Raw genomic sequence first — 22,142 nt, 5'->3', positions numbered from 1 at the left:
GAGCGCCATCCCGTGGCCGGTCTATCCATATACGGGCCCGTCACCCCGGTCTACCGATATACGGGCCCGTATCCACTCTTCCGATATACGGGCCCGTGTTCGGCCTCCCGTATACGGGCCCGTCACGCCGGAGCGCCACCCCGTGGCCGGTCTATCCATATACGGGCCAGTCACCCCGTTTAACCGATATACGGGCCCGTATCCTGCCTCCCGTATACGTGAACGTGACGCCGGGGCGCTACCCCGTGGCCGGTCTATCCATATACGGGCCCGTCACCCCGGTCTACCGATATACGGGCCCGTATCCTGACGCCCGTATAAGGGCACGTAACCCCCGTCTACCGATATACGGGCCCATCACCCTGGTCTACCGATATACGGGCCCGCATACTGCCTCCCGTATACGGGCCCGTCACGCCGGAGCGCCATTCCGTGGCCGGTCTATCCATATACGGGCCCGTCACACCGGTCTACCGATATCCGGGCACGTATCCTGTCTCCCGATATACGGGCCCGTATCCTGTCTCCCGTATACAACCCGACACGCCGGAGCGCCGTCCCGTAGCCGGTCTATACATATACGGGCGCGTCACCCCCTTCAACCGATATACGGGCCCGTCTCCTGCCTCCCGTATACGGGCCCGTCACCCCGGTCTACCGATATACGGGCCCGTATTCTGACTCCCGTATACGGGCACGTTACCCCCGTCTAGCGATATACGGGCCCGTAACCTGACTCCCGATATACCGGCCCGTTTCCTGTCTCCCGTATACGGGCCCGTCACGCCGGAGCGCCACCCCTTGGCCGGTCTATCCATATACGGGCCCGTCACACCGGTCGACCGATATACGGGCCCGTATCCTGCCTCCCGCAGACGGGTCGGTCACGGTGGAGCGCCACCCCGTGGCCGGTCTATCCATACACGGGCCCGTCACCCCGGACTACCGATATACGGGCCCGTATCCTGCCTCCCGTATACGGGCACGTAACCCCCGTCTACCGATATACGGGCCCGTCACCCTGGTCTACCGTTATACGGGCCCGCATCCTGCCTCCCGTATATGGGACCGTCCCACCGGAGCGCCATCCCGTGGCCGGTCTATCCATATACGGGCCCGTCACCCCGGTCTACCGATATACGGGCCCGTATCCACTCTTCCGATATACGGGCCCGTGTTCGGCCTCCCGTATACGGGCCCGTCACGCCGGAGCGCCACCCCGTGGCCGGTCTATCCATATACGGGCCAGTCACCCCGTTTAACCGATATACGGACCCGTATTCTGCCTCCCGTATAAGGGCACGTAACCCCCGTCTACCGATATACGGGCCCATCACCCTGGTCTACCGATATACGGGCCCGCATACTGCCTCCCGTATACGGGCCCGTCACGCCGGAGCGCCATTCCGTGGCCGGTCTATCCATATACGGGCCCGTCACACCGGTCTACCGATATCCGGGCACGTATCCTGTCTCCCGATATACGGGCCCGTATCCTGTCTCCCGTATACGGGCCCGTCACGCTGGAGCGCCACCCCGTGGACGGTCTAAACGTATACGAGCTCGTCACCCCGGTCTACCGATATACGGGCCCGTATCCTACTTCCCGTATGCGGGCCCGTCATAGATTCTACTGACTTCAGTTAGTACGTATCTGTCCTTCACGTGCAGTTCTTTTCCGAGGTGAGCAATTCAAAATGGTAATCCAGTCACTGCTACAAACAGATTTATAGATATATTGATGACATCGAGCTCTGGTCATTATAGAAAATGCTCCCGAATGTCTTTAGTTGCTAGTGCGCTCTGGTATACAGGACCACGCTTTTTCCCGTTCCTCCAAATGTAGTCTTTGCTCCTGGACAGGGGGTAGTTCAGGCAATTCTCCATCTCGATATACGTGGTAGCAGATGTAGCCTGTACGTACATTCTCCGGGAGCCATAGCACAATCCATACAGTAGCCAGAAGAATGGCACAAAAGACTCTGATCTACAAGGACACCGACGTGACTAGCAATTTTACGATCAAGGGCGCACAGAGGAGATTCCACACGAACGCCAGTGAAAGAAGGCCTGCGAGCTCGAGACAGTAAACTACTAGCAATTTTGGTAAACGAAATTTTATCTCTGATAAAGCTCTGCCAGACGCTGGCAAGCTGTGCAACCTCTTTTGGAGACAGGATTTTACATTAAGTTTCTAAGTTTGCTCACGCTAGCTACGATGTTTTTGATGTATAGTAGAAATTCAAGAACCGATGTCGATATAGCGATTTACGAATGGACCAGTCAATTGTCAGCAGTCATTGAAGAAGTGAAGAAAACCTCTAAACTGATAAGATGAGGAACTGTATAATACTTGTAATGTAAATTACATGTAATAAGCTATGCGTACAGTAAATGTAAGAAACATATAAATATTACATTATATCTCTGGATGTATATTCATGAATATACTGATATATTCTATTAATAAAAAAGATATATTTTATACAATTATTATTGCTTCTATAATTCATTATATTATAAATCACCCCTTAATGGATCCACACCACACCCTTAACGGATTCACACCACCCCTTTAATAGATTCACACCATCCACAGACATGGATGGCGCATGTGTAAGAGAGTATACCCGTCGCCCCCCTTAATAGAACAGTCCCAGATCTCTCAATCAGAATTATTCTAAAATGAAGCAAGCATCTCAAAATTAACGAGCCTTAGATTCGTATGCCTTTACTGCGCATGTACCAGTTTATTAACCATAATTGAGTAATCTTGTATTGATGACTTAGTTGCTAATGTCCCTAACGACAGGAATGACTGACACAGCATACCCTAATCAAATATAACATGGGGTGGAGTTATAAGTGTTACGCCAGCCTCCAATGGAGAAAGGCGCCTGATTTGCACAATGCTCACTGCTGCTCCTCTATTAGCCATCTGGACTTCTTGAGAATGTTGCTGCCGTATATGGAACGGCTGTCCGGGAGTACCTTCCCCTGCCCATATACGGTTTAGACCACGGAGGGGGACCTTCCGTTACTCATATATGGGCCCATATCCCGCCAACCATATACGGGCCCGTCACCCCGTTCAACCGATATACGGGCCCGTCTCCTGCCTCCCGTATACGGGCCCGTCACGCCGGAGCGCGACCCCGTGGCCGATCTTTCCATATACGGGACCGTCACCCCGTTTAATCGATATACGGGCCCGTATCCTGCCTCCCGTATACGTGCCCGTCACTCCGGTGCGCCACCCCGTGGCCGGTCTATCCATATACGGGCCCGTCACCCCGGTCTACCGATATAGGGGCCCGTATACTGACTACCGTATACGGGCACGTAACCCCCGTCTATCGATATACGGGCCCGTCACCCTGTTCAGCGGGTACCAATTTGTACATGGCAAATCTCCCTGGCCCTAAGCTTAAATTCATGGAAGGTAGACAGGTATGTTTTACAGTAAATTCATTAAACGTTTGGCTGATATTCTTATTTTGGGAGCTTTTGGAAACGATGGCCATGACAATCAGTCTCCGCTTATGATTGGGACCTGTACATTCTGACATGGCTTGGATGTCGCTTTGTTGGAAAGCTCTATTCTTCAAGCCAAGTGCGTACATTTGGAACGCTGTCATTACGTCCCTTTCCTTTGAGAGATAACGTATTATCGTCTGTGGATTTACTATATCGCGGATCCCCTTTGATGTAAAGTTGAAGCCGTAGATCCTAATATCGTTAGGATCGTATCTCCTTGGGGTATGCCTTGCTCTTTGCATTCTTTTATTCGGAATATTACTGCGCCGGATGTCCAGTGATGCTCTGCTACCGGGGCTTACTTTTATTTCTACCATTGTTTCCGTCATTCCGTTTAGGGCAGGGAAGTCGGTGCCTGAGATACCGGTGAGTTGGTATTTTAGAAGTAGTTCTTTTCCCTTGTTTACTGCATATTCGTGACCAGGTGCTATTCTGTGTTTCTGCTTGCGGCGATTCGCATCTCTGATCGGTGAACGGTCGCGGTGAGCTGGTCTTGCGGCCCCGTCTGTATCGTCGCCGGTTCCGCCTCTGCGCCATTTACTAGTGAAGTGGCTATATTTCTCATGTGCCCGCTGTTTCCTGCGCCGTCTGCGTTCTGTTTCGGGATCCCCCTGATGCTGATCTGTCTCCTCTTGGCACTCTTGTTCTTCTTGTTCCATGTCTCCATGATGTTCCTCTTCACCTCCGTTGTCTCCATCATTGTCGTCATCACTACTGGTACCGGAAGGTGGTGTGATTTTCTCGGTTGCTCCTAATGGGTGGCTTGTTGCCCCCGCGGGTCCTAGCTCGTCCGGTTCCTTCTTGATGATAGTTCGTACGGGTGTTGAGTGTGATGGTCCAGCTACGGCCTCTGTCTCTTCCGCTGAAGAATCGGACTCGATCAGAATTGGTTGCTCCGTTACCTGTTGCTGTTGTTCGATCGTGTTGCGTCGGCTTTCAAGGAGCTTGCGCTGCAACCAATGAGCCATGTCTTTACCTATGAGGAATTTAGAGTCCTCAATGTCATTGTCAGTCATTACTCCGAGGAAAGATTCATTGTTGTGTAGTTGATAGTGATGTTTTTGTGCGTGTTTAGTTAGTCTATATTTCCCGCGGGCGTCTTCGTTGGAGTGCACTGTGTCACCCTCTGGGACTGTCACAATTTCCACATCCTCCGAACGTCCGGCCTGTGCTGACGTGGATGGGGCTTGGTCGGTCGATTGCCGAATTTTAAATCCTATTGGTGGCGATTCATGGCTCATACTTGTCAAGGCTGGAGCTGGAAATGTGGTATTTTCTGGTGGCTTTAGTAGGATTTGTTTCATTTTTCTGTAGTGGGCGATTGCCCGTTGTATAGCTTTTGTCCCTTCGATGACAACTCCCTTCAAATTAATCAGCCTTTCTGTTAGGTCTTGGACCGTTTCTCGTGTCGGTAACTTCCAGGCCGCCAGTTTTATGCTGTTTTTCACAAACTACAGGCCGTTATCGACTGTTATTGTAGTTCTCCTATTAAACCTATCTGTCATGATTAAATTGGGATTGATATCTATTCCACACCCTTTATAGTGAGTGTCTCTTGCTGAAGAAAAAGATCCATCGCTGTCGCTGCTGGGCTCGTGTAATTCAATACCTTCTGGTAGTCCTGGAGATTCAGCCATTGTAGGATTGGGGGTCTGACCTCTCCGTGCCCTGGATTTCCGTATTATGAGTGGCGCGGGGACGTGTTCTGGATTTAATACCGGCCCGTATTCTCTACTGCTTGTTGTTTGCCTGTCCCGGTGACATCACAATCGCAATTTTCCGGACCCTCCTTCTCTGTTTGTGTCCTTTCTTTCCTTCTTCCGCGTTCCCGTTGCTTCCTTTCAGACGTCCGTTCCCTTCTTTCTCTCTCTGTACGTTTCCTTTCCTTTTCCTTTTTTCTTCTTTTCTTCCGCCTTTCAGTGTCCTCGTTGTCACCTGTGTTGTCGAATTCCTTGCTTGTTCCCGCCGTTTCTGCCCTCTTCTCCTTTGTGTGTCTTTCCATTTCTTGCCCACCCTCCTTTCCCGTGGGTCCTTCCTCTTCTCTTCCCCTCTCCTTTTCTGTGGGTCCTTCCTCGTCCCGTTGCCCTTCCCCTTCTGTGGGGTCTTCCTCTTCCTCCCAAGGAGGTACCGCTCCCGTTCCCCACTTCGCTACCGGTTCGTACCCCGCTGGCGGCTCTTCCCTTTCGCCCTTCCCTTCCCCCGGTGATGGGTCTCCGCCTCCGTCCTCCTCCCTCGATGGTGGTTCTCTCGTTCCGCCCTCCCCCTCTCCTGGGGGTTCGGCTTCTCCTCCATCGTCCCCCTCCTCCCCCGGGGGTTGGTCTCCCCCTCCGTCGTCCTCCTCTCCCTTCCTCGGGGGTTGGTCTCTTCCTCCGTCATCCTCCTCTCCCTCCCCTGGGGGTTGGTCTCCCCCTCCGTCGTCCTCCTCCTCCCCCAGCGGTTGGTCCCCTCCATCGTCCCCCTCCTCCCCCGGGGGTTAGTCTCCCCCTCCGTCGTCCTCCTTCCCCTCCCCCTCCCGCAGTGGCTGCTCTCCCCTTCCATCCTCCGCCTCGCCTGGTGGCGACTCTCCCCTTCCGTACTGCCCCTCCGCTGGTGGCGGGTCCCCGCCTCCGTCTTCCTTCTCTCTCTCCCCCTCCCCCGGTGATGGGTCTCCGCTTCCGCCCTCCCCCTCCTCCGGTGGTGGCTCTCTCTTTCCGTCCTCCCCCGGTGGCGGCTGTCTCCCTCCGTCCTGCTCCTCCTCTCCCTCCCCTTGTGGTGTCTCTAGACCTCTGCCTTTCTCCTCTCCCTCACCCGCTCCCTGTGTCGGGTCTCTGCTTCCGCCCTCCCCCTCCTCCGGTGGTGGTTCTCTCTTTCGTCCTCTCCTTCCCTCGGGGGTGTATCGCTTTCTTTTGAGTGTCCCCGCTCCCCTTCTCCCGGTGTACACCCTTCCCTTTTCTGTCCCCCTTCACTCGGTGGTCCCTCTCCTTGCATCTCTCTCTCTTCCTCGGGTAGCGGCTCTTTCGTCCCGGGTTGATGCTCTGTTGTGTCTGTTAATCTGACCTTTTTCCCCTTTCTTCCTTTTTTCCGTTTTTGCCTGCTTCTGTTGGGGCCTTTCGTTTATGACGCTGTATCGTTTTAAATTGTGGCGGTTCTTCATCTGAATTATCTGTGTCGATCTGGTGTTAGCGGTGGAGCTGGTGCTTTGTCTTAAAAGAAATGCGTTTCAGTCTTGGTGATAGCGGAGGCCTATCGCCTGAACTCAGTCCGGCTCTCGGGGGAGGTGATGGGCCTGTTCCTGGCATTTTAACACCTGTGTAAGAGAAATATATTAGATTATACGGTCAACAAACTCTGACTTGTACAGATCTTAAAATGGTAATAAACCCTGTAACTATATCTCGAGATAAAGACACCCTGAGACAGTACCCCGAGATATAGAGACCCGAGATAGGGACTCCTGAGACAGTCCTCCCAAATATACAGACCGGAGATAATACTCCCAAATATAAAGCCCTGTGACAATATCTGGAGATATGTTTCAAGCATCTATTGTCTATTGAGTGGTATGACAGTAAGTTATTTGAAATACAGGACAATTACATCTATCGATGTTATATACGGCTACAGTTATCGCTTAGAGTAGTATACAGTCGAGAACGTTCAATAAATAGGTCTATGGACATTTTTACTTATAACTATTAGCGGGTACATTGTGTTAATAAATACGTCTGATACAGTTCATATACCAAGCTGAATTGTTGTTGTGTACAACGGGCACGGTGCCGTGTCTTTATAAATTAGTCTATATACTTTATCTACACAGTAATAGCTTATCAACGAGAGCCGATCTATTGAACAATTACTTATTGAGCAATGCCGTTTCTCGGTGAATCCGGTATAAGCACGCGTACAGACCCGATAGAGATGTTTCGGGGTGGTTGAAAATGTCACACAGTAAACGGCGGGCGCAGGTCAAGTGATACATAGCTGACTTATGGAGGAGACAAAAACCGAATTTGCTGTTAATTCTGATGCAATTGACGAATTGCTGACTGGGGGTATTGTGTCCCGGTCGTGATAGAAAGTCCGCTGCTAGTAAGGTGCCCCATCGTGGGTCCGACTCGTCCCAAAACACGAGTGTGGCTTTCTGCCTCTTTGTTAGTCGGGTGAGGGAACGACGCACGAGTGCTTTTTTGTAGCAATCTAGTATGGCGTACCAACAGGTTGACCTCGCCGGTAGGCCGCTAACGATGTCTGTACATTCCCCTTATCCATCAGCGATGTGATTGTTTTCCTTAACCCCTTGGCTAATTCCTGTAGTATCCCGGTAGTATCGTTTAATAGATTCCGAATGTCTTGGTCGACGACCCGTCTACTGAAATGCATCCGTCTGGTACAGTATCGAGATGATGTGTTGGGGTCTGTTGTCTGTCCACGGGCAGGGTAATATGGCCACTACAGCCTGTGCAGGTGCATGGACGTCTGCGGAGGAAGAGTGGGTGCATAATGGCCCAGTGGATAGCGTGTATGGTCTGGGCATTGGGGATGCCATTCCCGTCGTCCGAGGGGTGTTCCGCTGGGGGGAGGGTCCGTAGAGGGGGGATGCACGAACTTTCCGCGCAACCGGAACTATAAGGTGTTTCTGGGCAGTTAATCGTTGCCAGTATATAGTTAGATTGCTGTATACAATGCATTGCCATTAGTATTTACATCATACTTGTTACAGAGAGATATCGTTAGTTACACAAACCACCCGTTGGTGAGGCAGGTAAACATTTTCTTCATGGTATCTTATATAAGAAGCATTAGATGCGGTGGTATGACAGTGGTTTCTTCGTCTTGCAAAAAATTAAAAAAAGACGTGTTGGTAAAGAGGGTGTGTTCTCTATTTCTTCGTAAGGACACTCCGTGTCCTATCCCTATCGCTGTTCCCAGTATTATCACAAATTTCAAGTGACCGAGGCGACCAGTTTCTGCGACACTTCGGTTGCAATCATGCTTGTATTCCGCAGATTAATATTAAAATGACTTGATACTGTGATTAAACTATTAAACGAATTTAATAGTTATCATGACGCTGAACTTGGAACCATTAGGAACGCTAATAACAGCTGCTCCTGCGGGTGGGCTTATTGTTTATACAGCTCTTATGAAGCAGATCATTGCGAATGTGCACGCGACCACCATTGCACAAAGTATCATTGCCAGAAAGCGAAGTGTTGCTGGTATTACAAATGAAAGGAAGAAGAGCTTGCAGCTGCTAGCTCCTATTACATTTCAAAAGCCCAACGAATTAAGGGTCGTTTATCAATCTTTGATATTTACGTAGCGTCATAACATGACTGTAAAAGAATTGACGTATTCTGAAAATCAGGCTCCACACGTATACGGGAAAGCACATTGATATGGCAGGGGTTCCAACCGATCTAAATGGGCGCGTAATCAATGACACCCTTCATGATGTGCCTTTAATGGTTTTAGACAATAGACAATAGACAATAGGTGCAGAAGTAGACCATTCGTCCCCTCGAGTCTGCACCGCCATTCTGAGATCATGGCTGATCATTCACTATCAATACCCAGTCCCTGCCTTGTCCCCATGTCCCTTGATTCCCCTATCCATCAGATATCTATCTAGCTCCTTCTTGAAAGCATCCAGAGAATTGGCCTCCACCGTCTTCCGAGGTAGTGCATTCCACACCTGCACAACTCTCTGGGAGAAGAAGCTCTTCCTCAACTCTGTTTTAAATAACTGACCTCTTATTCTCAATTCATGCCCTCTGGCACTGGACTCTCCCAACATCTGGAACATATTTCCTGCCTCAATCCTATCAAATCCTTTAATTATCGTAAAGGTTTCAATCAGATCCCCTCTCAATCTCCTCAATTCCAGCGTGTACAAGCCCAATCTCTCCAATCTCTCTGCGTAAGACAGCCCTGCCATCCCAGGAATCAACCTAGTGAATCTACGCTGCACTTCCTCAACTGCCAGAATGTCCTTCCTTAAACCTGGAGACCAAAACTGTACGCAATATTCCAGGTGTGGTCTCACCAGGGCCCTGTACAAATGCAAAAGGACATCCTTGCTCTTGTATTCAATTCCCCTTGTAACAAAGGCCAACATTCCATTTGCCCTCTTCACTGCCTGTTGCACTTGCTCATTCACTTTCATTGACTGGTGAACTAGGACTCCTAGGTCTCTTTGCATTTCTCCATTACCTAACTCTACACCGTTCAGACAATACTCTGCCCTCATGTTCCAGCTTCCAAAGTGGATAACTTCACATTTATTCACATTGAATGACATCTGCCAAGTATCTGCCCACTCACCCAGCCTATCCAAGTCTCCCTGTATTCTCCTAACGTCCTCTTCGCATGTCACACTGCCACCCAGTTTAATATCGTCAGCAAACTTGCTGATATAGTTTTCAATGCCCTCATCTAAATCGTTGACATAAATCGTAAAGAGCTGTGGTCCCAATACAGAGCCCTGTGGTACCCCACTAGTCACCTCCAGCCAGTCCGAGAAACACCCATTCACTGCTACCCTTTGCTTTCTATCTGCCAACCAGTTTTCTATCCATGTTGAAACCCTGCCCCCAATGCCATGAGCTCTGATTTTACTCACCAATCTCCTATGTGGCACCTTGTCGAATGCCTTCTGAAAATCTAGGTACACAACATCTACTGGCTTACCCTCGTCTAACATCCTTGTTGCACCCTCAAAAAACTCCAACAGATTAGTCAAGGACATGTCTTTAAGGTAAGGGGAGGGAATTTCAAGGGGGATATGAGAGGAAGGTTTTTCACTCAGAGACTGGTTGGTGCGTGGAATGCACTGCCTGAGTCAGTGGTGGAGGCAGATACACTAGTGAAGTTTAAGAGACCACTAGACGTGTATATGGATAAATTTAAGATGGGGGTTATATGGGAGGCCGGGTTTGAGGCTCGGCTCAATATTGTGGGCCGAAGGTCCTGTAATGTGCTGTGCTATTCTATGTTCTATGTGCTAAATATGTTACATCAAGTGTAAAATATGATTTTGTATCGTGCAGTATTTATGGATTCTGTGGAAATGTTCCAGGTGTTGGTAACTCAGAGCACCACAGAATAAATGTAGAAGGAACTCAGAGTGTCAGGCAGCATTAATGGATGCGTTTACGTTTTGTGCCGTGACCCTTCTACTGGGCTGGGAAGGGGGCAGGAAGACGCCTGAACAAAATGTTGGGCAGGGGGAGGACAGGCTGGGAGCTGATAGGTGAGGCCTGATGAGTGGGAACGGGAAAGGCTGAAGAAAAAGTGATCAGATTGCAGATGCGAGTGTGCCACAGGAGAATGGGAAGAAGGAGCGGCGCCAGGGGGAGTTGATGGGCAGATGAGGAGAAGAGTTAAGAGGCCAGAGTGGACAGCAGAAGAAGAGGGAATTGAACAGAAATACCTGTGGGATAAGCTCATGCGATTTGGGTCTACTGTCCGGAATATGATGTCTTGTTTCTCAAATAACTGAAAAGGAGATCCGGGATGGATCATCCAGGATCTTATTAAATGCCGAAAGGCCCGATGGACGCCTCCGATCTTATATCCCCTTTGCGAAACAATGACTGAGATCATCTCCAGCCTACCTGTTCATTCCTTGGGAAGTTTTCGTAGTTTGGCGATGTGTTCACGGTCTCTGTGTCCAAGGGGCCTGTGGGAACAAAACGGATTTGTCACAACGGTGCAGAGCGTCGGGAGCCGTTGTTGAACACAGCAGACGTCAACCCGGCCCAGAACAAAACGCCATTAATAGCATGAACTTCCTTCCCACCCATCGCCGGACCCAGGAAGTGAGGGCCGATATTGATCAATATGAAGAGAAATTAAATTGGATGAACTACCATTCCATCTCTCCGCTGAAATTGTAATATTGAGCAGAAATTTCCAACTTAAATAAATGGAAAACCCAACGGCAGAAGTCGCATAATTCGTGCCCATTCGCTCGGATGAAAACCTCCATCTCCCGTGCACGATGAGCTCCTAAAGTTAAATCAGATGTTTAAATTTCCACGGGCTCAGCAATTGAACAGTTAAAAACGGAGTTCACTCACTTGTTCTTCCGGAATTGATGCTCGTATCGAGTTTGGATTGCGGTGGATCTTTGATCCTGAACAGACAGAAACAAAGATCAATACATAAATCCGGCGAGATGTCACTTTCCTGCACTGGTACACCGAATGAGAACGGCTCCTGTAATTCCATTTGATCCTCTCTAGAATCCCCTTTCACTGCACTGGTTATCAGATGCCCGATTCCAGTCACCGCAATGGGTAAAGTGGAGAAAATTGCCCGGGCCTTTTTGACATACTCAGCTTTCCACACAAACATCGCTGCACGCAAACCTCTTTCAGAGAGACGTTCAAATGTCAGACAAACAACTCCGGCGTGAATGCGGAATGCTGGTTCGGTCCGCAGATGCCCCTGAATCCGAGCAGAAGCCGTTTCCGCCGAAATTCTCAAACACTAATTAAAGGTAGAAATGAGATTCGGAGAGAAATGCGTTTACCCTCCCGTTTTCCTCGCGATCAACCATCCGCTGATTCCGCCGATCAGGCCCACGCCAATGAAGCCAAGTACAATGCCCACCATCGCGCCAGAGGTGAGGGTACAACTTTCATCTGTTTTTGCTGCTAACACAGAAAACAAACATCAATCTTACATTGCGAAAACACATCTTATTTTTTTAGAAATGATGACTGATCCACGCTCTGAATCGTTCCGGACGCTGTCTCGACATTGAACATCGGTTTGGTCCAATATTCTGACATCATGTCGATGCCATTCGTCTGTAATCGATAAAGACAACATAGAGTTCAACTCACCGCGCAAGGAGATCTGGGAATCACCTGCTTCCGGAGAGGGCTGAACAGGAAAGGTAAAGTGAATGAACGAGAATTCAGCGACTGGAAATGGTCATTCAATTTGTCACTAAGATTAAAAAAAAACCAGCCCCGGCTCTTCCACATTTTCTGACTGTATGACGCCCACGCAGAATGCCTGCCATCCATTACTACTGTGTTCCTTCTGTAACCGATCAACCCACGCAGCCAAGCTTCTCTCGGCCCTGTGAATCCTGACTTTCCGAATGATCTCATCTTTAGGAACCTGGTCCAACACCTCACTGAAATCCTGATACATCATTGCTCTACAGTTGATCTCCGCGAGCTGTGCTTGTGTTTCTACCCACGGTGTTCTCAAACCAGGAATATAATTTACCCGTTCTCACGGAAGTTCTGAATTTAAATCAGTGGGTGCCTTGTGAATGGCGAAGTCATTTTTATTCACTACTTTTTGTTCAATGCTCGTAGTGTCGTTCAGGGTCTTCTTTTAAATCGATTATTACTTTAATCTGATCAGCCATTTACAAGTAAGAGACAATGTATGGAGTGAGGAGATCGTGAGAGGGAAATGGTTTGGATCTTTGATCATCGGGTTTACACGGAGAAATGAGAGACTCATTCACTCACCTTGTGCGGTAACATGGACAGTGAGGTTACTGCTCCTCTTGGTTACGTCGTTAGTAACGCGACATGTATAACTCCCCACGTTAACCGAGCTCATTGACACAAGGGTGAGTTCCTGCCCTGTCTGCAGGAGATTGTTCCCGTTGTACCATGCATATATACCCCAGGGGACTGACAGAGCAAAGCAAGTTAATGTCAGGTTTGACACAATATTGGACACAACTGGACGCTCCGGTACAATTCTGACCTTCTCTGTTCCATCTGTAAAATAAAAATAAATATATTGATTAGAGTAATTTCCTGGTTGATCCGGGATATTCTTACATTCTCTGTTCCATCTCTACAAAGAGAACACATGTTAATAAATGTACTATCCGATACAAAAGAATGCGGTTGACCAACTGTGGACTTACAGTAGACTTGCACGTAGGTCTCTCCAGTGCCACTGCTGATGGAATTGCTGGCGATACACTTGTACGTCCCTGCGTCGTTTCTGTTCACACCGATTATAGTCAGTTTCGCCCTGTCGGGAGATGTAAATATTCTGCCGTTTTCCTGGATGGGTTGGTCATCCTTGAACCATGTCCGTGTCTGAACAGCGCCCGACGCGTCACAACTCAGTGCGATGGTATCGAGGTTTTCCAGAGGAGCGGAATCATTGGTCACCACGGTAACCCCGGTCACTGCCACTGGATCTAAAATTGAATTTCAAATGGAGTTACACTTGTTTTCAGCGACATCATGTTCATAACAATTGGTTCGCCAACTCAAGATGCCTTTCTCTGTAAATACAACCAAACTGCAAATTGTTTTACACTTGGTTTTCTCTGCACGTTCAGAAAATTTATGTGTCTCCAACTCAATATCGTCGCCATTCCTGTCTCTTATCCTCATGTGTTTCGATATCAGGTCAGATCGCCGATGGAATGAAATTCCGGCAGAGTTTAAAGTTTTACTGTTGTTTTTCGGGGGACTAAGCAACTTGGCTAGAGTTTACTTGTCCTCTTGAACAAATGAGAACAAGCGTGTCTCCCCGTATACTCTGTCTTTACACATCTTATAAGACTTACAAAATTAGTCCTATAATATTGAAGGCAACATTGTATCACGGCGGAAAGGTTACAGCCGGGTGTTTGAAGTCCAAGGATACATATTGTATCGAAAGGACCGGCAGGAGGACAAGCGGGTCGACGTTGCTGTGCTGGTGAAAAATGAAGTTAACTTATTAGAAAGCGGTGAAAGTGGGTCGGAATGTATTTAACCGATGTGCAGAGAGCTGTGGAACAGCGGGGGTAAAAGTCCCTGATGGGAATTGCACAGACACCGCTAAACAGAACAAAGTTGCGGCCTAAAACTACAACGTGTGATGGAAAATGCATGTCAAAAGGGCAATGTTACAATAAGTAAGGAGGGATTTCAATAGGAAGATAGATTGGGAAAATCAGGTTGGTGCTGGGCGCTCTTATAGAGTGCCTGCGAGCTGGTGTTTCAGGGCAGCTGGTGGTTGAGCCCAGTAGAGGATCATCTATTCCGGATTTGGTGTTGAGCAAAGATCCAGAATTGGATAGAGACCTTAAGGGAAAAGTAAACAAACAACTACAAGATGTTGTTTATAATAGGATCGAATTCACCCTGAAATTTGTGAAGGAGAAGCTGAAGTCACTTGTATCAGTATAGCAATGGGGTAAATTGAATTACAGACTCACGGGACGGGAGTTGGCCAGAACTGTTTGGAAAGGAGTCGATCATTAAGGGTTATGTCTCAGGGTACTTGGAGGCACGTGATAAAATTGGCCGCAGTCAGCATCCCAAAGCGGGAAATCTTGCCTGAACAATCCTTTGGAATTCGTTGAATAATGGATGTGGAGAGGATGCTTCCTATAGTGGGGGAGTCTAGGACCAGAGGACACAGATAGAGTGGATGTGGAGAGGATGCTTCCTATAGTGGGGGAGTCTAGTACCAGAGGACACACATAGAGGGATGTGGAGAGGATGTTTCTTATAGTGGGAGAGTCTAGGACCAGTGGACACAGATAGAGTAGATGTGGAGAGGATATTTCCTAGAGTGGGGACGTCTAGGACCAGAGGACACAGATAGAGTGGATGTGGAGAGGATGGTTCCTGTAGTGGGGGAGTCTAGGATCAGACGACACAGATAGAGTGGATGTGGAGAGGATGTTTCCTATAGTGGGTGAGTCTAGGACCAGAGGACACAGATAGAGTGGATGTGGAGAGGATGTTTCCTATAGTGGGGGAGTCTAGGACCAGAGGACACAGATAGAGTGGATGTGGAGAGGATGTTTCCTATAGTGGGGGAGTCTAGTACCAGAGGACACACATAGAGGGATGTGGAGAGGATGTTTCTTATAGTGGGAGAGTCTAGGACCAGTGGACACAGATAGAGTAGATGTGGAGAGGATATTTCCTAGAGTGGGGACGTCTAGGACCAGAGGACACAGATAGAGTGGATGTGGAGAGGATGGTTCCTGTAGTGGGGGAGTCTAGGATCAGACGACACAGATAGAGTGGATGTGGAGAGGATGTTTCCTATAGTGGGTGAGTCTAGGACCAGAGGACACAGATAGAGTGGATGTGGAGAGGATGTTTCCTATAGTGGGGGAGTCTAGGACCAGAGGACACAGATAGAGTGGATGTGGAGAGGATGTTTCCTATAGTGGGGGAGTCTAGGACCAGAGGACACAGATAGAGTGGACGTGGAGAGGAAGTTTCCTACAGTGGGGAGTCTAGGACCAGAGGACACAGATAGAGTGGATGTGAACAGGATGCTACCTATAGTGGATGATTATGTACCTATAGTTTCCTATAGAGAGGATGATTCCTGTGTTAGGAGAGTCAATGTCAAGGTGACAGAGCTAAAAATAGAGAATCCTCATTTCAGAACGGAGCTGAAAAGGTATTTTTTCAGAAGAGGTTGTAAATCCGTGGAATTGTTTGCCACAAGCAGGGGTTGAGACCAAGTGTTTATGTATAATTAACGCAGAGGTTGATGGATTTTCTATTGGTCAGGGCATCAAGGAATACAGGGAGAAGGCGGTGTTAGCATTCATTTCATGTGGACGGGATTGTAAAAGCAATTATGTGAACTTTCAACTTTTTAAGCACCAGTGAGGCATCAGCTGGAGTATTGTGAGCAGATTTGGGGCACTGTTCTTGGAAAGGATGTGTTAAAACTCAAAGGCTTCAAAGGAAGTTCGCTCACATGAGTCTATTGTTTTCATATGACGAACATTTGATGCTTTGGGTCTGTATTCACAGGAATTCAGAAGAATGAGGGGTGAACTGATAGACAGTTTCCTTCCTCTCAACTCTCAGCACATGCATTATCGGGTAAGGGGCCAAAAACTTCTCACAATACTCCAACTGAGGCCTCACCAGAGCTTTATAAACTTTAAATATTACATGGTGACTTTTATATTCTTGTCCTCTTGAAATGAATGCTAGCATCGCATTTCCCTTCCTCACAACAGACTCAACCTCTAAATTAACCTTTAGACAATCCTACACAGAGGACTGCAGAATGCTGTCAATATTCTGGTCGCCTCACTACAAGAAGGAATTGGAAGCCATCGAAAGGGTTCAGAGGAAATTTACAAGGTTGTTGCCTGGGTTAGGGAGCATGGCTTATGAGAATAGGTTGAGTGAACTCGGCCTCTTCTCCTCGGAGGGGTGGATGATGAGAGGTGACCTGATGGAGCTGTACATAATGGTGAGATGCATTGATCTTGTGTATAGTCAGAGGCTTTTCCCCAGGGATGAAATGGATGCCACAAGAGGAAACATGTTTAAGCTGCTGGGGAGTACGTACAGAGGAGATATCAGGGGTAAGTTTTTTACTCAGAGAGTGGTGAGTGCGTGGAATGGGCTGCAGGCAAAGTGGTGGAGGCGGGTACGATAGGGGCTTTAAAGAGACTTTTGGATAGGTACGTGGAGCTTAGAAAAATGGAGGTTAAATGTAAGCCTGGCAAATTCTAAGGCAGGGACATGTTCGGTACAAACTTGTGGGCCGAAGGGCCTGTATTGTGCTGTCGGTGTTCTATGTTTCTATACTGTCATAGACATGTGGGCAGCACTGGGGAGGATATACCAGTGAGGCCTCGCCTGGAGTATTGTGAGCAGATTTGGGGCACTGTTCCTGGAAAGGATGTGTTGAAACTGAAGGGCTTCAAAGGAAGTTCACTCACATGAGTCTATTGTTTTCATATGACGAACATTTGATGCTTTGGGTCTGTATTCACTGGAATTCAGATGAATGAGGGGTGACCTGATAACAGTTTCCTTCCTCTCAGCTCTTCTGGATTCTAGTGAATACAGGCTCAGAGACATTAAAGGCTCATATTATGACAAGTCATTCAATCCTGGAATCATTTCCGTGAATCCCCTTTGAACCCTCACTAATTTTAGCACATGCATTCTCGGGTAAGGGGCCAAAAACTGCTCACAATACTCCAATTGAGGCTTCACCGGAGCTTTATAAACTTTCAATATTATATGGTGACTTTTATATTCTTGTCCTCTTGAAATGAATGCTAGCATCGCATTTCCCTTCCTCACAACAGACTCAACCTCTACATTAACCTTGAGACAATCCTACACAGAGGACTGACAAGTCCCTGTGCACATCATTCTCTTTTGTTGTTTGCCACAAGAGGAAGCAGGTTTAAGCTGCTGGGGAGTACGTACAGAGGAGATGCCAGGGGTAAGTTTTTGTACTCAGAGAGAGGTGATTGCTTGCAATGGGCTGCCGGCAACGTGGTGGAGGCGGATACGATAGGGGCTTTAAAGAGACTTTTGGATAGGCACATGGAGATTAGAAAAATGAAAGTTATATGTAAGCCGGGCAAATTCTAAGGCAGGGACATGTTCGGTACAAACTTGTGGGCCGAAGGGCCTGTATTGTGCTGTCGGTGTTCTATGTTTCTATACTGTCATAGACATGTGGGCAGCACTGGGGAGGATAGCGTCGTTCAACTTTGAGGTATATGATTAAGAATTAATCAGTTCCAGCTGACTTAAGAAACAGTCCGTTTTCAAAAAAAGAGTAAAATACAACACAAGTGATTACTTGATGTCCTTGAAGACGAAACTGACATCCGGCACGGGCAAGTGCGAGCAGCCTGCAAACAGAAACGGCGACACACAGCCACGCACAACAGTGAGAACTGAACAGTCCGAGAGCAGGTCTGGCAGAGTTCACTGGAGTCCAGGTTCTGCGACCACCGGAAAGGTTTTCTTTCACCACAGGAATAAAATGAATGTTATAGTCCGAGATCGCATGACTCTGTCTCACTTACCAGTGACACGCAGAATGACGGTCGCTGAGGTTTGGGGGCTACTAGCTGGCGACGTACCCCCAACGGCGACATTTATCTCGCTGTGCTCAACGATAGTAGTAAACTGCTGGGACTCACCTGAGAAAGAGAAAATCATATGAGGGAAAAGCGACAGACGCGGAAAGACTTGGGAACTGCACTTAACTCAATCTGTACAGATACCAGGGACCTGTTGGGAACTCAGTAAGATCGATTATTATAATCTCATCTTCATTTCTTATAACCCGAACTTCATGCCTCCTACTACCCGCCACTCTGATGGTTATCCGACCACCGAGGGTTGGAGAGAGTGACCATCACACGCCGTTATGTGGAGACAAAGAACGAGAGCTGCGAAGGGCAGTCCCGACATCCCGAGAGAGCAGCGCCGATCTCTGTTACACTCGGAGACTGAGCCGCGCTTCCTGGTTTGCGGGTCAGATATCTGGATTCTGACGTCACAAGCGTCAACAGGGCAAGGTTACAATAAGTAAGGAGGGATTTCAATAGGAAGATAGATTGGGAAAATCAGGTTGGTGCTGGATTCCAGCTGGGCGATCTTGTAGAGTGCCTGCGAGCTGGGGATTCAACGCAGCTGATGGTTGAGCCCAGTAGAGGATCATCTATTCCGGATGTGATGTTGAGCAAAGATCCAGAATTGGATAGAGACCTTAAGGGAAATGTAAACAAACAACTACAAGATGTTGTTTATAATAGGATCGAATTCACCCTGAAATTTGTGATGGAGAAGCTGAAGTCACTTGTATCAGTATAGCAATGGGGTAAATTGAATTACAGACTCACGGGATGGGAGTTGGCCAGAACTGTTTGGAAAGGAGTCGATCATTAAGGGTTATGTCTCAGGGCACTTGGAGGCATGTGATAAAATTGGCTGCAGTCAGCATCCCAAAGCGGGAAATCTTGCCTGAACAATCCTTTGGAATTCTTTGAATAATGGATGTGGAGAGGATGCTTCCTATAGTGGGGGAGTCTAGTACCAGAGGACACACACAGAGTGGATGTGGAGAGGATTTTTCCCATAGTTGGAGAGTCTAGAACCAGTGGACACAGACAGAGTGGATGCGGAGAAGATGTTTCCTATAGTGGGGGAGTCTAGGACCAGAGGACACAGATAGAGTGGATGTGGAGAGGATGTTTCCTACAGTGGGGGAGTCTAGGACCAGTGGACACAGATAGAGTGGATGTGGAGAGGATATTTCCTATAGTGGGAGAGTCTAGGACCAGTGGACACAGATAGAGTGGATGTGGAGAGGATGTTTCCTATACTGGGGGAGTCTCGGACCAGAGGACACAGAGTGGATGTGGAGAGGATGTTTCCTATAGTGGGGGAGTCTAGGACCAGAGGACACAGATAGAGTGGATGTGGAGAGGATGTTTCCTATAGTGGGGGCGTCTCGGACCAGAGGACACAGATAGTGTGGATGTGAACAGGATGCTTCCTATAGTGGATGATTATGTACCTATAGTTTCCTATAGAGAGGATGATTCCTGTGGTGGGAGAGTCAATGTCAAGGTGACAGAGCTAAAAATAGAGAATCCTCATTTCAGAACGGAGCTGAAAAGGTATTTCTTCAGCAGAGGTTGTAAATCCGTGGAATTGTTTGGCACAAGCAGGGGTTGAGACCAAGTGTTTATGTATAATTAACGCAGAGGTTGATAGATTTTCTATTGGTCAGGGCATCAAGGAATACAGGGAGAAGGCGGTGTTAGCATTCATTTCATGTGGACGGGATTGTAAAAACAAAGACGTGACCTTTCAACTGTTTAAGCACCAGTGAGGCCTCACCTGGAGTATTGTGAGCAGATTTGGGGCACTGTTCCTGGAAAGGATGTGTTGAAACTGAAAGGATTCAAAGGAAGTTCACTCACATGAGTCTATTGTTCTCATATGACGAGCATTTGATGCTTTGGGTCTGTATTCACTGGAATTCAGAGGAATGAGGGGTGACCTGATAGACAGTTTCCTTCCTCTCATCTCTTCTGGATTCTAGTGAATACAGGCTCCGAGTCATTAAAGGGTCATATTATGACAAGTCATTCAATTCTGGAATCATTTCCGTGAACCCTTTTTGAACCCTCACTAATTTCAGCACATGCATTCTCGGGTAAGGGGCCAAAAACCGCTCACAATACTCCAATTGAGGCTTCACCGGAGCTTTATAAACTTTCAATATTATATGGTGACTTTTATATTCTTGTCCTCTTGAAATGAATGCTAGCATCGCATTTCCCTTCCTCACAAGAGACTCAACCTTTACATTAACCTTGAGACAATCCTACACAGAGGACTGACAAGTCCCTTTGCACATCATTCTCTTTTGTTGTTTGCCACAAGAGGAAGCAGGTTTAAGCTGCTGGGGAGTACGTTCAGAGGAGATGTCAGGGGTAAGTTTTTGTACTCGGAGAGAGGTGATTGCGTGCAATGGGCTGCCGGCAACGTGGTGGAGGCGGATACGATAGGGGCTTTAAAGAGACTTTTGGATAGGTACGTGGAGATTAGAAAAATGTAGGTTATATGTAAGCCGGGCAAATCCTAAGGCAGGGACATGTTCGGTACAAACTTGTGGGCCGAAGGGCCTGTATTGTGCTGTCGGTGTTCTATGTTTCTATACTGTCATAGACATATGGGCAACACTGGGGAGGATAGCGTCGTTCAACTTTGAGGTATATGATTAAGAATTAATCAGTTCCAGCTGACTTAAGAAACAGTCCGTTTTCAAAAAAAGAGTAAAATACAGCACAAGTGATTACTTGATGGCCTTGAAGACGAAACTGACATCCGGCACGGGCAAGTGCGAGCAGCCTGCAAACAGAAACGGCGATACACAGCCACACACAACAGTGAGAACTGAACAGTCCGAGAGCAGGTCTGGCAGAGTTCACTGGAGTCCAGGTTCTGCGACCACCGTAAAGGTTTTCTTTCACCACAGGAATAAAATGAAAGTTATAGTCCGAGATCGCATGACTCTGTCTCAATTACCAGTGGCACGTAGATTGACGGTCGCTGAGGTTTGGGGGCTACTAGCTGGCGACGTACCCCCAACGGCGACATTTATCTCGCTGTGCTCAACGATAGTAGTAAACTGCTGGGACTCACCTGAGAAAGAGAAAATCATATGAGGGAAAAGCGACAGACGCGGAAAGACTTGGGATCTGTACTTAACACAATCTGTACAGATACCAGGGATCTGTTGGGAACTCAGTAAGATCGATTATTATAATCTCTTCTTCATTCCTTATAACCTGATCTTCATGCCTCCTACCACCCGCCACTCTGATGGTTATCCGACCACCGAGGGATCGAGAGAGTGACCCTCACCCGCCGTTATGTGGAGACAAAGAACGAGAGCTGCGAAGGCCAGTCCCGACATCCCGAGAGAGCAGCGCCGATCTCTGTTACACTCGGAGACTGAGCCGCACTTCCTGGTTTGCGGGTCAGATATCTGGATTCTGACGTCACAAGCGGCAGCGCTGATTGGATCAGAGAGTCTGTACTTTGCTCGAATCTACATCAAATCCTGTGCGCTGTTCTACAACTATCTGCTGCTGTGTGGAATCCGATAATGATCTCAAAGAGAGTTTCTCTCACCCACCGACATGAAGAGAAAGGGAGAGAGTAAAGTGAACGTCATCCGCGCGCCATTTCCTGGTCTCCATGAGAGATCCCGAGAGCCCGTTATCTGAAAAGCCGGAGCTGACTGTAGCGCAGAGCGAAAGGGCGGAGAATGAACGAACCTAAAACGCTAGAGAAGCAGAAGGCTATTCGGCCCTCGATACT

The 22,142-nt window shown here is 48.1% G+C and overlaps 1 protein-coding gene across 1 annotated transcript; it reads right to left on the bottom strand.

The window, feature by feature from the left end:
• Positions 1-12,991: 12,991 nt before the first annotated feature.
• On the bottom strand, positions 12,992-21,879 carry LOC132390470 (carcinoembryonic antigen-related cell adhesion molecule 5-like). Its single transcript, XM_059963081.1, has 5 exons — positions 21,684-21,879; positions 21,345-21,461; positions 18,326-18,442; positions 13,427-13,708; positions 12,992-13,274 (listed from the first exon to the last, which is right to left on the bottom strand). The coding sequence occupies exons 1-5, from the start codon at positions 21,733-21,735 to the stop codon at positions 13,009-13,011; spliced, it is 834 nt and encodes a 277-aa protein (XP_059819064.1). The 5' UTR covers positions 21,736-21,879; the 3' UTR covers positions 12,992-13,008.
• Positions 21,880-22,142: the final 263 nt, after the last annotated feature.

This window comes from Hypanus sabinus, unplaced genomic scaffold, assembly GCF_030144855.1.
Source record: "Hypanus sabinus isolate sHypSab1 unplaced genomic scaffold, sHypSab1.hap1 scaffold_914, whole genome shotgun sequence".
In the NCBI taxonomy this organism is placed as follows: Eukaryota; Metazoa; Chordata; class Chondrichthyes; order Myliobatiformes; family Dasyatidae; genus Hypanus; species Hypanus sabinus.
Note: the sequence above shows the minus strand (reverse complement) of the source record. Positions and strands in the feature narration are given on the sequence as shown.

Coding starts and splice junctions, on each gene's coding strand:
- LOC132390470 (XM_059963081.1), bottom strand. CDS start 21,735: ATGTCGGGACTGGCCTTCGCAGCTCTCGTTCTTTGTCTCCACATAACG. Junction 21,462..21,683: donor TTGTCTCCACATAACGGCGG/GTGAGGGTCACT, acceptor TCTCTTTCTCAG/GTGAGTCCCAGCAGTTTACT. Junction 13,709..18,325: donor CGTCATTCTGCGTGTCACTG/GTAAGTGAGACA, acceptor ATTCAATTTTAG/ATCCAGTGGCAGTGACCGGG.